We start from the raw sequence: 14,066 nt of genomic DNA on the forward strand, positions 1-14,066 counted from the left end.
TTGAAAATAAAAATATATCAGATATTATTTTTCACACTCAAAATGATATGTATATTTTTTTAAATGAGAAGAACAAAGGTTGATTAATAACGTATATTATTAGCAAGCGGGTTAGTGCATGGGAATTATATATAGCCTATTTAAAGAATATATATATATATATATATATATATATATATATATATATATATATATATATATATATATATATAATTATTCGTTTAGTCCGGTGGCATTATTTTCTAGTTTAACTGAATATCAGACCTCTACTTACGGTAGTACCTTAACCAAATTCAAAATATTTTAACGTTTGCCTTTCAAAACAAAAACACAAAACTGAATTGAATATTTAATACAATTATTTTGAATATTTAATATAAGTATTTGGGGGAAAATAGGTACATTTAATATCCGTAATATGATGGCACCGTGGACACATATATAAAAATGCCATTTTTTAAATTACATTATATATGGTATGACGCCATCTCGCATTAACCTGCATGGAAGGAGAAAGGAGGTGAATATATTTCGCGGTGTGTGTGTTTGTGTTGTGTCGAGTGATTGTGGTGCGTGTGCCAGTCCGTAAAACACCACGGACAGCTTCAAATGCAAATAAAAAACCAGGCAGAAGACGCTATAATGTATTCCTTTGTCCTCCGCGCCGCACCGACAAAATGGTTTCACTGTGTCAATACAGTCTCCACTGCGTTGCGTCACGGCCACCGCACCGAGCGGCTGCGTGCGGCGCGCAAAGGGTTAACGCGCCCAATTATTGGTTTTGTTTTTGGAAGAGGGAGGGGGGTGTTGTTATAAATTGGCAAATGCAGTTCAATGCATACATACATATACATACAGATCATTTCCAAAGTAGCTTTTAAAAAAATCGTTATTATTTCTTGATTAATAGCATCTCGTTCTTGACCCGCGAAACTGGCCAGATGCAAATATCAGATCCTGTATTTGCAGCGCTGACGATCAGCCCTGGTTGACCGGAGTTCACGGGGCTCTGTCCCCTGTCCCCCTGTCCCCCTCCCTGTCCCGGCGCAGGAATGCACCCGGGCCGGACCGTGCCGAGCGACCAGGAATGCCTCCGCTACTCCCACTTCCCGAGGATCCAATCGCAGACGGCGGGCTGTTTCAAGGCGCCCCCGGAGTGGCCGAAAGGGTAAAAACAAAGCCCGGCGTGGCCCCGAAACGACCTTTCTTACCCCCAGCGACCCCGGGGAGCGTCCTCTGGGGGTGGATTAGGGGTCCCCGGTCGCTCCTTTGCCCCTTTCCCCGTGCCCAAGTGCCCGCTCCACGGGGTTGTTTATGTGTAGTAAGGGGAACTTGAAACCGCCCGCCACCCCCCTCCTGCCCCATTTCGCTGCTTGTTTTGCTCCTCTGGGCTGGAGTCTCCATGTTGGAGCCACAGCGAGGGCTGGAATAGCGACCGGGCGCGCTGGACACACACTCACACCAACGGAAAACGGGCGGGTAACGGGGGGAGATAGAGATATAGATATAACATTGAAAACAAACCGCCCCCCCCTGCTCCCCTTCATCACCGTCGTCCTCCTCCTCTCTCGACAACGGCAAAGAAAAACAAAACAAACCGACACGGAGGCTCGGGGGGTCAGACTGCGAGGCGGCATCCGGGCGCGGACGGGAGAGGATACAACAACACGTACCTGACAGGGGGGGGACGGGGCGCGATTTTGGGGAAGGGTGGGGGGGGGAGCTTTGCATTTGTTAGATGGAAAGTTCTATCATCACGCAAGTGCAGAAAGAAGACTCGGTTCTGCCGTCCAAGCCAGGTAAGCGCCGCGGTTTTCCTCCGTCCCTCTCTTGTGTGTGTGTGTGTGTGTGTGTGTGTTCTTGAGAAGTGAGTGGAGGGGAAAAAAGTTTGTGTAGCAAAGCCACACACACACACACACACACACACACACACACACACACACGCAAGCCGCGGTCCTACACACCCCTGCTTTTGGGGCGACAAGGAAGAAAGTGCAGATGTCGTGTTGTTTTCGTGGTGCTGGTTTCTGAAGGGTCACGTTTTACTGTATGTAATATGCATGCATGTACAGTGTGGACGGGCATCTGTGTCATGCTCGCACGGAATTGCACTGGCCAAACTACAAACTAGCGAGATGTCTTCCTCAAGCTAGATCTTCCTATCTGTCGGGAAATAAAATAACCTACTGTACGAGTCGTTGATTGATTGATTGCTGCTATGAGGAGCAATCGTGTGGGGTAATAATCGGCGGAAGATGGAGCCCCGGGGTACTGGCTGGTTGCTGTCAGGGTCTTTTGTTTGTTTTCCGTAGATTTGTTTTAGGTCCCCAGGTCGGTCACTGTACATTAGTTACGTTGCACTGGGTTGTCAAGACCTCTGCTTTGATATGTCGTGTTTACAAATACACAAATCCCCCCTCCACACACACACACACACACACCCCTCCTGCCCCATGTGGACAGTACATCTCCCTGCTATTGTCAGTCCCGTTGTTGTGTTTTGCAGTTTTAACGTTTTGCATCGAGACAACGGTACCGTGCAATAAATACAATTAAAATGGGTGAACCGAAGATACCCCACGTTGATAGAACTCAACATAGTTTCTCCTGCTTTTGCGTTTCTTATGATTTATTTATTTATTTATGTATTTATTGTTATGATTATTACATTGAAATGACTGTTTGTCTTGTGGCGTGAGGCTGCCCTGTGCATTTCCTCGCTATTGATTGGCGCTCAGATTTCCCGGATGTACGTATGTTGGCATTAGATGTTGAACATTGGCTGAGATTAACAAAAAACATGGATTTGCGTATTTTGTGTGCATTTAGTGAATTATGGCATTTATGTTAATAGCACTGGTGGCATTCTTACTGTTGGCTAACTGTGAAATACGCAAATCCACCATTACCTCCTATTTGCATCTCCTGTCCTTCTATTCTGTTATTATTATTTGTCGTCGTCTACGCCCAGATGTTGCATCTATGAGGAATCCCTTACCACGAATGGCAGTTACATCCAGATGTGTGTGTGTGTGTGTGTACACACAGTTGAGATCTTGTCGTGTCAGTCCAGTAATGTGTCGAGCTGGGCTGGGGGATGTGTTTCCAGTGTTCATTTCTATATATTTTGTTGTAATTGGCAGTAGTTATGGTGGGGTGATCAACACCACACACCTGAGCTGAGGCTTGCTGATGGCGGGAGTTTGTGTGTTTGCGAGTGTGGAGGGAGCTGTCATTCCCTCTCTGCATTTGAACGTTGTGTCAATACATAAAATGGCGCTAAAGCTACTGCATGAGAAAAGGCCCCGTTCAGACCGAGCTAGGAAATAGCCCATGCGTCGTGTTTTTCCCTCTTGTTGTGATGTGATGACCCCCTGTATGAATCCCTGTCCCGGGGGTGAAAAAAAACTTAGCTAGGTGTGTGAGGCGGGAAGGGAAGGACGGGGGAGGGGGCCACAGCTGTCCCGGTCCCGGCTCGGGTCGGCACCGGCCCCAGCCCCTTGCGCACGCCCCCCAACACCAGAGCCTGGAAAGTCCCGTCCTACGCCTATACTTTCGGTTTGAATGGCGCCAATAGCCAGGGCGACAAGGGACGGTTTGTTTAGTGTGTGTGTGTGTGAGAGAGAGAGAGAGAGAGAGAGAGAGGCCAGGATTCTGTCAGTGTTCAAAATAAGAGCGTAGTTATTATGCACGTAAATGTGTATGTCATAATTATGCTACATTGTTTCACCAACACCGATGGTCGTTGTTTGTTTTTGTGCAGTCGTCTTGTGTCTTTATATGTGCACCCAGAACCCTGCAGCCCGCTCGGAAAGACGCTCTGCAACTGCGCTGGGGCTAATACTGTCCCGTGTCTTATTATTAACCCAGCATAGTGTAGTACACTGCTTTAAAAAACACGACGGCGCAAGACATCAAATACACTAGTTTCAAGCGGGCTGGGCCGGTGGCAGCTAACAGCTGGGACACTGCAAAGCGCATCTGAGCTCTGCCCGTCCCGCAAGGGCTGTGTCCTGTGCAGAGGTTACCGTCACAGACCTGTCCTGCGCGCTGGGCAGCACATCTTTGTCTCACCGTCTGCCAGGGCGTCGCTTGGGTTGCATAATAACAAAGGGCGTCTCCATGCAGCATTAAGCCCATTTCCGATTTTACTCATTTATTTATGTAGTTAGTTGACTGACGCCACTCGCATTAGAGAAACAAAAGTGCAATGGGACACTTTCTAGTGGCGGACAAACCTCTACATGGTGCAACTGTTACCATGACAGAAAACTTTTTTTTTATTATTTTAACAAAAAGTGTGGAACACATTACAGTGTTTTACATAGAAGCCTTTACAGTACAATGTATTGTGCATCCAGGCTGAAGGGGATTATCCCTGCGAGCTGGAGTGGAGAGCACGCCATTTAAATGATCAATGTACAGTACAGTCGTTCCCGGGGAAATACATTTTCGTTTATTTTCTATTGGCTTCTGTCTGTGTATGCGGGCTACAGATTGTGCCCCTGTAGAGCTCCGTGGAGGCTTTTAAGATCGGACTTTTACAAAACACTAATTAACACAGCGCCTCCCACCGCCACCCCAGTGCTAATTGAATTCCAGTAATTAAATCTGGTCTGTACAGTAGTGCGCCGGGCCCGTCGAGGATTCCCCGCAACAAGTGATGATCGCAGCTGCACGGTTCGCCTTTTTAAAGCTGTAGTTTGATTTCAATTCCAGTTTCTGTAGATTGAAGCCATCTCACTTATTAATGTATTAAAATACTTATCTCCCCTTTTCACCCGTGTGGTTAATGTCTCTACAAACCGCCAAAAGGCCCACACAAACAACCCTGCCCTATCAAATATGAGTGCATACCGATTTAATTATATATATACGGTACCAGTCTTTTCTCTTCAGCAGATGGGTCGACACTCCTCACCGACCGGCTCTGTGAGACGCGGAGAGGGCGTGTGGGTTTGCACTGGCAGGAGAGACGCCCAGCTTGTTTTCTTTGGTCTTGTTGGCTTTCATTACATTGATCTCGCCTGCATTCATTGCACATGTTTTTTATTGGTTATATGGCGTGTGGGCTACATCTTAAATTGCAGTGCAAGACCAAAAACGACCACGGTATAACATTTTGAATAAATAAATGGGTAATCTCACCATCTTGTAATTATTATAGTTTGTATCTAGTATCAACGCTTGTGTAGATTTCAAATTGAAAAATATATGTATACATACAAATGAGATGGTGTGGGTGCGGGAGCTGGGCGCTCGTGCGGGGCACTTCTGGAATGCAGCGCGTGCAGGTGGGGCACGTTCGGTTGCCAGGGGAACGTCCTTGCTGTGGCCTGTGGACCCCGCCCCGCGAGTGGAGCTGCGCAATGGAGCTGCGCAATGGAGCTGCGCAGTCGTTGTTCAAGCGGGCGAGCTGGGCCTGCCAAACCAACACTTCCATTTGTGAGAATCGTGTATTCGAAATTCCACTCCTTAAGCCTGCACCCTCTCTCTAAATTCTTCACTTTTTATTTGTTTGTATCCCCGAGGCAGAGCAACGCCCATTTTAAGCGAACCAGACTGTCAAACCACTCCAAACTACACTACTGTAGCTTTGAACACTTTATTAGGAGATTACAAAGCAGTTTAACTTTTAAATGCCTTTTAAATGTTGTTTGGGATAAAGATGTTGAACCATAAATAAATAAATAATCAGAATTCTAATGTTGGACCCTATGGTGAAACATTAGGTCGATCATTTTGGGAACTGGAGCTGAATGTAGAAACTTGACTATGCCAAACAAATGTTTGCACAACCTTTCCTTGATGATCCTGACCTTTTTGAATCCCTGGACTACTGTCCACCCATCCACACTGTCATCTTAGACTTGCACTCCTTCTTTACACAGAGAGTTCTGGCTTGAACTACCCAGCTGTTCTCGGTATTGATGTGAATTCACAAGAAAGAAAATGTTTTTTGATTGTTTTTTTTTGTTTTTACATAAAGAATACCAAAAGTTTTCAAGACAGGTGAAAGTCAAAGTAGGTTAAGTAAAGTAATAAATGACTATCCTCCTGGTTAATGGGACTGATGTGGGCTGGACTGTGTTTGACAGCTCTGCACTGTCTTGAGCTCTCGCCTCTGCCAAGCAATTAAAGGAGCAGGCAGTTGGGCGGGCTGCTGGCCGGGTCCTTAACTGACCTGGGAGTGAATCCAGTAATGTGGAGACAGCTGCTGATAATGTTCCCTGATTCGCTGCAAATACAATTATTTTATAATCATAATTATAAAATATCTAATAATTGTATTTTTTTTTGTTTTCTTTGCTTCCTTGCCTGTTGTTCAAGCAAGTTGTGTGTGCACGCACACACATGTAAGAAAGTGTGTGTTGGAACAACAGAAAACACAGATTTCATGAGGACAGTGGTTTTGGTTTTTGTTCCTGTATGTATGTATGTATGTATGTATGTATGTATTGATTTGCTTCTTCTAAAGTTCTTGGCTGTTCTTGTTTAAAATGTAATCTTGAAAAGATGACTGGTGGATATTGTCCTGTCTCTCTCTCATCTGTTGCTTGTGTGTATATCTATCCTTCTATCTCTCTCTCTACCTTTCTATCTGTCTGTGTGTGTATCTATCTTTATCTGTCTGTCTTGTCTGTCTATGTACATAAACATGTCCAGACATTGCTGGAGGCTTTAACTGGCCTGAATTACCCACAATTGTCTTTAATTCGGTGGATAAAGTGACACATTCACATATACAATTCCTACCACATGCACAGTGCCCCGCTGACTGTGCTCGGTGGACACACGGGATTGGAGTTGCAGTGTGAAGCGCGGATCCAAGTGTGAGCCAAGGGCTAGATTGGAGCATAGCAGGCTGGAGGGGTGACTCAGTAATGCGGAATGGCAGCCCTAAGCAGTACCTGGAAGCGGCCTTCCCACTTGGTGGTGTGTCGTGCGGGATGTCGTGGAGTAGCGGGCCGGGTGAGTGTGCAGGGCTGCTGTGGCGGTGACACAGGTTCCCATGTGGCAGAGCAGGGAGTGGGATGTTAGTGAGCCAGGTAGATGGTGTCAGTGCGGAAGGTATGTATTTAATATTGAGAAGGGTATGGTGGGCGGCGTGGTGGTTAGCGCTGTTGCCTCACAGCTCCAGGGTTCGAGTCTCGGCTCGGGGGGCCTGTCTTTGTGGAGTTTGCTTGTTCTCCCTGTGTCCGCATGAGTTTTCTCCGGGCACTCCGGTTTCCTCCTACCATCCAAAAACATGCGGGTTAGGTTGATTGGTCTCTCTAAATTGCCGTGTGTGTCTGTGGCATCCCATCCTGGGTGTATTCCTGCCTTGCGCCCTATGCCTGCCGGGATCAGCTCCGACTTCCCCGCAAACCTTGCCAGGATAAACGGTTTTGAAAATGGATGGATGGATGGATGGTTATGGTATTGCCACCTTTTAATTAAAAAAAAAAAAAAAAAAGCCAGGCAGTTCAATAGGTCTACCTCAGTCTGGTCAGAGTTGATCAGCAGTGCAGGGTGTGTGCGTGCATGCATGTGTGTGTCTCAGTGGGTGTGGGTGCGTGTCAGTGCGCGCTGGAATGCTGTACATGGCACTGTGCCTTATCGGAATGTGATAACGCTGACAAACACCCCAGAGAGAGAGACTGTGAGACTGTCAAAATGTGGCTGGGCTTTGAGCCTCTGGTCTGGGGTTCACATGCAAAACTGTTACTTTCTGCATGACAACTGACAAGCAGAGGAGAGTTCATCCATTGCTCTGTGTAGCGTTTTTATCCAAAGCGAATGACATCGTGGCGGGGGGTTACGCCACTACATCACAACAGCCCTGCAAGCAAGTGTGAAAACATTAGCTACCCCATTATGCGGCCTAGTGCAACAAAATGCGTGGAGAGCCACAGTCTTGTGATTACAGTTCCGCGGCGCGAGTCTGGACCGAGCTTTGGCTGGAGCTCTGCCTTGTCACTGTTGCCATACTGATACCTTGGCTGTGAGATTTCTGACAAACACGTCGCGCAGGGGAAAATAATTCACACAGCCACAGCAGCTTTTGGCCATTTTAATTTAAGAGACTGCTGCAGTCCTCATGTTGTCCAGAGAGGCCGTCTGCAAAAGATTTTGCTTTGATTGGGCATTCCCTCTGACTGCGCAGCGTGTGAAAGGCAGAAGGACAGTCTGTCCCAGCAGTCATCATTCATATTGTCTCCCTTTATCTCATAATCTTTATTTGATTGATTTGATTGGTATTCCACTTTACAATCTGGTCAGGATACCTCTCCCTTTCCCTTTCCCTCGCCCTCCCAGCCTATAAACCGCACATAAATACAAGCGGGCCGCTGCTGTGAAGAGAAACTCGTAATCCTCTCGGTCAGGTGACTTTGAGCTTCAATGAGCCGGACTGATGGAGCTGGAGCTGGAGCCGGGCAGGACGGGAGGGGGTGATGCAATGGCAGCCCCTGTCACCGTGGCCTGGGCCCTATCTCAGCAGAGCAAGGCCTCTCTCTCAGCTCAGACTGTGGCAGACTCTAGTGCAACTCTCTCTGTCCTGTGCTGTATCGCAGTGCGCTGTGACTCGGCCTGTGGTTGGCATTGTTTTTATTAGTAGTAGTAGTGGTAGAATTGTTTTTTACATTTTTGACAGGATGAAGTAGTTGCCCCGTCTAGTGCTGGATTAATGGATTAAAAAAAAAAAAAAAACATTCTGCCTTCTTATAGGGAATGAATTGTGTTCCAGGTGAGATGGTCAAGCCAGTGAGTGCAATTAGAAACAAATAAATTAGTTGAAATAAAAACAAAAAGTGTTTGGAGAGCGGTGTCGCTGCAGGAGTGAGTGTGGGTGGGGCTCTTCAGTCTGTGCTGGAGGGGGAGGCCAGGCCGAGAGAATGTGGAGACTCTGGCTCTGTGGGTGATGAAACTGTAACTGTACAGGAGTACATTGGTGGACTGGTGTGTTTGTTTCCTTCTGGGAGGTTCTTAGACACTCCCACACCCCCATTACACACACCACACCACAACACAGCACATAAATCTCCCTCACACACCATGCTGCACACATCACACACACCCTACTTTGTCACAAAGCCCCCTTCCCCAGCAGTGATGTTCCTATGCCTGTCTTGCACTCCTCCCAGGCCAAGTGAAGAGGTCGTCCCCGAAGAAGCCGCGGAGCCGCAGTATCTTTGGCGCTCTGCTGTGCTGCCTGCGCTCTCAGGATGCCCCCCCACCACCACCCGCCGCCCCGGACAGCCTGCTGCCCACGGAGGAGAATGGCATGGTTGGCAAGGTAACGGCTCGTCCTGAACACTGTCGCCATAGTGGTTCCCAACCCTGCCCCTGTGTCTGCAGGCTTTCATTCCAGCTGAGTTAATTGGACCCTTAATTGATCGTTCACATGCATGTTTCACTAAGTGGTGAACAGCAGGGAGTCTTTAATTGGACCTTAGATTGACCCCCATGTTAGACTTTTGTTTCGTATTGTTACCTATTACGACATCTTACCCCAACCTCGTCAGCTGCTCTCCGTCCTTAAGGTGCGGGTGAGAACAGCTGTGTTTGTGCGGTGTGGTGTTTCAGTCCCACCAGCACCTCTCTGCTACTGTCTCCTGCCTCTGGCTCACATCTGGCTCGGGTTTCTTACTTTTGTTTGTTTGTTTGTTTATTTGTATTTATTTATTTATTCCATAATATGTATCCAGTTGTGGATGTCTTGTGGTGTCTTCTCTCCTGACCAGCAGGCCCCCGCCTCTCTGGGTGGCTTCAACTGAGCTCTGAGATGAACCAATTATGTGGTCAATTAGACTTTATATTATTTATTTTTTGCTTGGTTTTATTTTGTCTTTTTTTTTGTGGCCGTGTTTTGAAAGGTCTGTCCCAAATCGTATCCCTAAATGGGGTGGTGGACAACAACAGGACATTAATTCAGCTTGTGCCGTTGCAAAATTAAAAACAGCATTGTGACTCCAAACGCAAATACAGGACAACGACCTCTGTCTGTAACTGTGCAGGTTATCCACGGCTCAGTGTATTATGCAGCTGGGTGCTAAGTGTAGGGTACAAGAGGTTAGGAAAAGTCAGTTTCTCTGTGGCGGGGTGCTGTATCTCTGGGTGTGTTTTCCTGTTATGGGGTGGGGGGTTTGGGAGGCAGGAAGTGCGTGTTACTGGCACGGTGCCAATTGTAACTAATTTATTTTTTTGGTTATTATTTTCCTTCTTGTCTTTATCTCTTTGTTTAGTCTGATCTGCTTCAAACTCTCCGCTACCAGTTTTATCAAGTACGTACTGGTCACTACTAACACACCCCCTTGCAGAGCACCCCCGTTTGTTTGTTTGTGTGCGTGCACACGTGTAAATGTAATATACAAACCACGTACATAATTTTTTGAGGCTTTGACTATAACTCAAGTGTTGCTTTGTTCATCATTTTATTTATTTATTGAGTCAGTTAGTTACGGTTAGTGGCTTATAGAAACACAGATAGCATGGCAGTGGCAGACTGTAACAACAGCATTACTGCAGATCTAATCAGAAAGTTGTTTGTTAGACTGTAACTTGACTGGTGTGAGGAAATCGAGAGAGAGGAGAGGAGAGTGGGTGGGGCTGGATCTGATTCGCTCTCCTACCTTTCTCTTCTCTCTCCCTCTCCTCCCCTCCCCTCATCTCCCACTTCAACCCACCCCCCTCTCTTTTCCAGATCCCTGGGACCTGCCTGCTCCCTGAGGTGATTCCCCAGGATGAGGGGAAGATGTGTGTCGTGATCGACTTGGACGAGACACTGGTGCACAGCTCCTTCAAGGTACGCCTCCTTTTGCACGGTACAGTGTAGTATGGTGTGCCAACATACAGTACAGGGCAATACAGTACAATGCATAAGACACCTATCTACACAGAGTTGTGGGGGTCTGCAAAAGTTACCGTTGTCACTGAAGTCAAATCATTGAGGCAGGCAGACAGACAGACAGACAGACAAACAACCCCATTCCAGGATGTTTTAAGGAATAGTGGCTGGAAGAGGAGATACTGGGATCAGTTAGTCACACAGATCAGTACGGGGCCCAGAGTCTGCTCTGGCTCGCCACCTCTCTGTCGCCCCTCTGTGTGTCCCTGTGTCCTCCCAGGGTGTCCCGGTGTCCTCCCAGTGTCTTGACCTGTCCTCAATTTCTCTGCTCCCCCCTCCCCCTCCCCTCCCCTCCCCCCCCCACAGCCCATCAATAACGCGGACTTCGTTGTACCTGTGGAGATCGAGGGAACCACACACCAGGTGAGTCACTGCGTGGGGAGAGAGGGGGAGAGGGAGGGAGCAATAGCAGAGGAACCACTTCCTGTCTGGACCACAAGATGACCGTTGGCCTCGGAAGAAGACCTGCATTTGCCACCTCCTCCCCATGGCTGCTCCCTGGTTCAAGTAATCCAGGATAGGCTGGGTCCTCACAGCACGGCCTATTCTTGATTACTTGTTTCAGGAGGCGGCTGCCTGCATCTGGAGTCGGCGTCCTCCAAGGAAGTGGTGGGAGAAAAGGATTTGTCTGCGTGTGTGTGTGTGTTGCAGGTATGTGTTGATGTTTTGTGTGTTTTGCAGGTTTGTGTTGTGTGTGGGAGTGTGTTGCATGTCTGTTGGTGTTGTGTGTATGCGTGTTGCAGGTTTGTTTCCTGTTTTGACCTCTGTGTCTCCCTGTGCGTCTCTGTGCTGCAGGTGTACGTGCTGAAGCGCCCCCATGTGGATGAGTTCCTGCGCAGGATGGGCGAGCTCTTTGAATGCATCCTCTTCACTGCCAGCCTGGCCAAGGTAGAACAACACCACCGAGACAGACACAAAAACATTGTGACCATTTTCTCAGTCACGTGTACGATTGTGCAGCATTATAGCTTAACACCGCTTGTCTATTTCAGCTGCAGACTGCAGGCCAATGCCAGTCCTTTGACTGTGTTCACTAGCATGGTACTTGGTAATAGTAAACCCTGGGTGGTTTCTTTATTTTCTGACTCAGTGGTTAAAATGTATCTCCCTTTTTCTTTTGGTAGTTTAAATCAGGCCCCAGTGATAGGTAGAGCCCTGCTGTGTGCGCAACCCCTCTCCTCCTCTCTCTCTCCTTGCACTGCTTGCTCGCTCACAGAAACACTTCTTCTCTCACACTCTCTCTTCCACGTGCACACACACACTCTTACGCAAACACAATCCTCCCAGCCTCTCTCCCCTCCTTGCTTCCCTCCTGCTCCTGACAATAATCCCCCTTCTCCGTCCCCTCTCCGCTCCCCCCTCCTGCAGTACGCTGACCCCGTAACTGACCTGCTGGACCAGGAGGGGGTGTTCCGGGCCCGGCTGTTCCGAGAGTCCTGCGTCTTCCACCAGGGCTGCTACGTCAAGGACCTGAGCCGACTGGGGAGGCAGCTCAGCAAGACTCTGATCCTGGACAACTCGCCAGCCTCCTACATCTTCCACCCAGAGAACGCTGTGAGTGAGGGTGTGTGTGTGTGAGAGTGTGTCTCTGCCTCTCTTTATATTGTCTGTAGTAGCAGTAGTTTTTGTGATGACGGGTGTGTCCCCTGTCCCCCCAGGTGCCGGTGGTGTCGTGGTTCGATGACCTGGAGGACGCCGAGCTACTGCACCTGATCCCCGTGTTTGAGGAGCTGAGCCGTGCCGAGGACGTGTATGCAGGACTGGGGCAGCTACGGGCACCTTGACCCCTGACCCTTGACCCGCCATGCGGCCCGACGCTCCTCCCTGCCCTGGTACTCAGTCCAGGCTTACAAATCCCTGCACCTGACCCAAACACTGCAGGCAAACCACTCCGCAATTACTCAATACAGTATAGTACAGCACAACATAATCTAGTACAGTACATTACAGTAAAATTCCATACAATACAATATAGTACAATGTAGTACATTACAGTAAAACAATACAGTACAGGACCATATAGTCCAGTTTAATACAGGACACAATACAGTATAATACAGTCCAACACACACACGCAAGGACAGAGACCTGCGCTTCCATCTCACACCGGACGCCTCCTGGTCGAGGCCCCTGTCCCCTGTCCCTCCTGTCCTGAAGCTCCATGGGGAGCAGGCCGCAGCAGCGTCCAGAAGACACGAGAGAGGGCTGGACACTCCCCAGGGCATGAACATAATCGCACCAAACACCTGTGAAAAAATTCTTCTGCTGCAGGACACTGTGGAAAAACACCCAGAAGATAAAAAAAAAAAAAAAAAAAAAAAAACCAGACAAAACGTTTTGAAAAACAAACGCAACAACAAAACAAAAAAAAACACTGGACTATCGCCTTGAACAGGACTGCCTTAAGCCCTGCCCCCTCAGCTCCCCTATGTCCTTCCAAACGGCTGCCCCACTACGTGCCTTCAAATTTTAAAACAATGACCATTTCTTGTTTTTCAGGCGTAGCTTTTATACAAATTTTAAATTGACTTTTTAATTTTGTTTTTCTCTTTGTTGTTGTCAGTGTGTACCTTTATTGGCATAATGTTTAATGCAGTATGAGGAAGTGCAGCCATTTTAATAGACGTGTGTGTGTATATATATATATATATATATATATATATATATATATATATATATATATATATATATATATATATATATATATATATATGCACACATGAGATAGGTATGCATGTATATGTACTCTAGCCCCAGTGAGTGACTCTTTATCTGACCTCAGCTCCTGTCTGGGGAAGCTTACATTGTTTCCTAGGAGCCCTCGCGTGCACATACTCACAATCATGATCACATGCACAAACATACACAAACTCGCACACAAACGTATACTTTTATTTAAACAAACTTTTACTGACACATAAATTGGGGAAGACCAAACCAGAGAGGAGCAGTGCGCCTCCTCTGTCACAGTCCCCTCAGAGCTGCAGTCAGTGAGGCACTGTGCAGAGAGTCGTCGTAAAATTCCTCTCTCTGATAGGCCAGCCAGTCAGTCCCCTCACTCTTCCCTCTTCACCCTAAGCCAAAGCTCATGACAAAATCACATGTCCAGAGAGAGCCAATCACAGAGCAGTGTTTCCAAGGTTTCCTTTTACATATTGGTTTTGTGGCATCATCTTGC

At 47.6% G+C, this 14,066-nt stretch overlaps 1 protein-coding gene across 2 annotated transcripts; it reads left to right on the forward strand.

Annotated features, from left to right (window-relative positions):
* Positions 1–1,369: 1,369 nt before the first annotated feature.
* ctdsp2 (CTD (carboxy-terminal domain, RNA polymerase II, polypeptide A) small phosphatase 2) lies at positions 1,370–13,439 on the forward strand. Of its 2 annotated transcripts, XM_066708529.1 has the most exons (8): positions 1,370–1,799; positions 9,126–9,277; positions 10,227–10,265; positions 10,685–10,786; positions 11,195–11,251; positions 11,684–11,776; positions 12,257–12,442; positions 12,547–13,439. In XM_066708529.1, the coding sequence occupies exons 1-8, from the start codon at positions 1,739–1,741 to the stop codon at positions 12,670–12,672; spliced, it is 816 nt and encodes a 271-aa protein (XP_066564626.1). In that variant the 5' UTR covers positions 1,370–1,738; the 3' UTR covers positions 12,673–13,439. The 2 variants fall into 2 exon arrangements, with proteins under 2 accessions (XP_066564626.1, XP_066564627.1); XM_066708530.1 differs by lacking the exon at positions 10,227–10,265 and having other exon boundaries at positions 1,371–1,799.
* Positions 13,440–14,066: the final 627 nt, after the last annotated feature.

This window comes from Amia ocellicauda, chromosome 7, assembly GCF_036373705.1.
Source record: "Amia ocellicauda isolate fAmiCal2 chromosome 7, fAmiCal2.hap1, whole genome shotgun sequence".
Taxonomy (NCBI): Eukaryota; Metazoa; Chordata; class Actinopteri; order Amiiformes; family Amiidae; genus Amia; species Amia ocellicauda.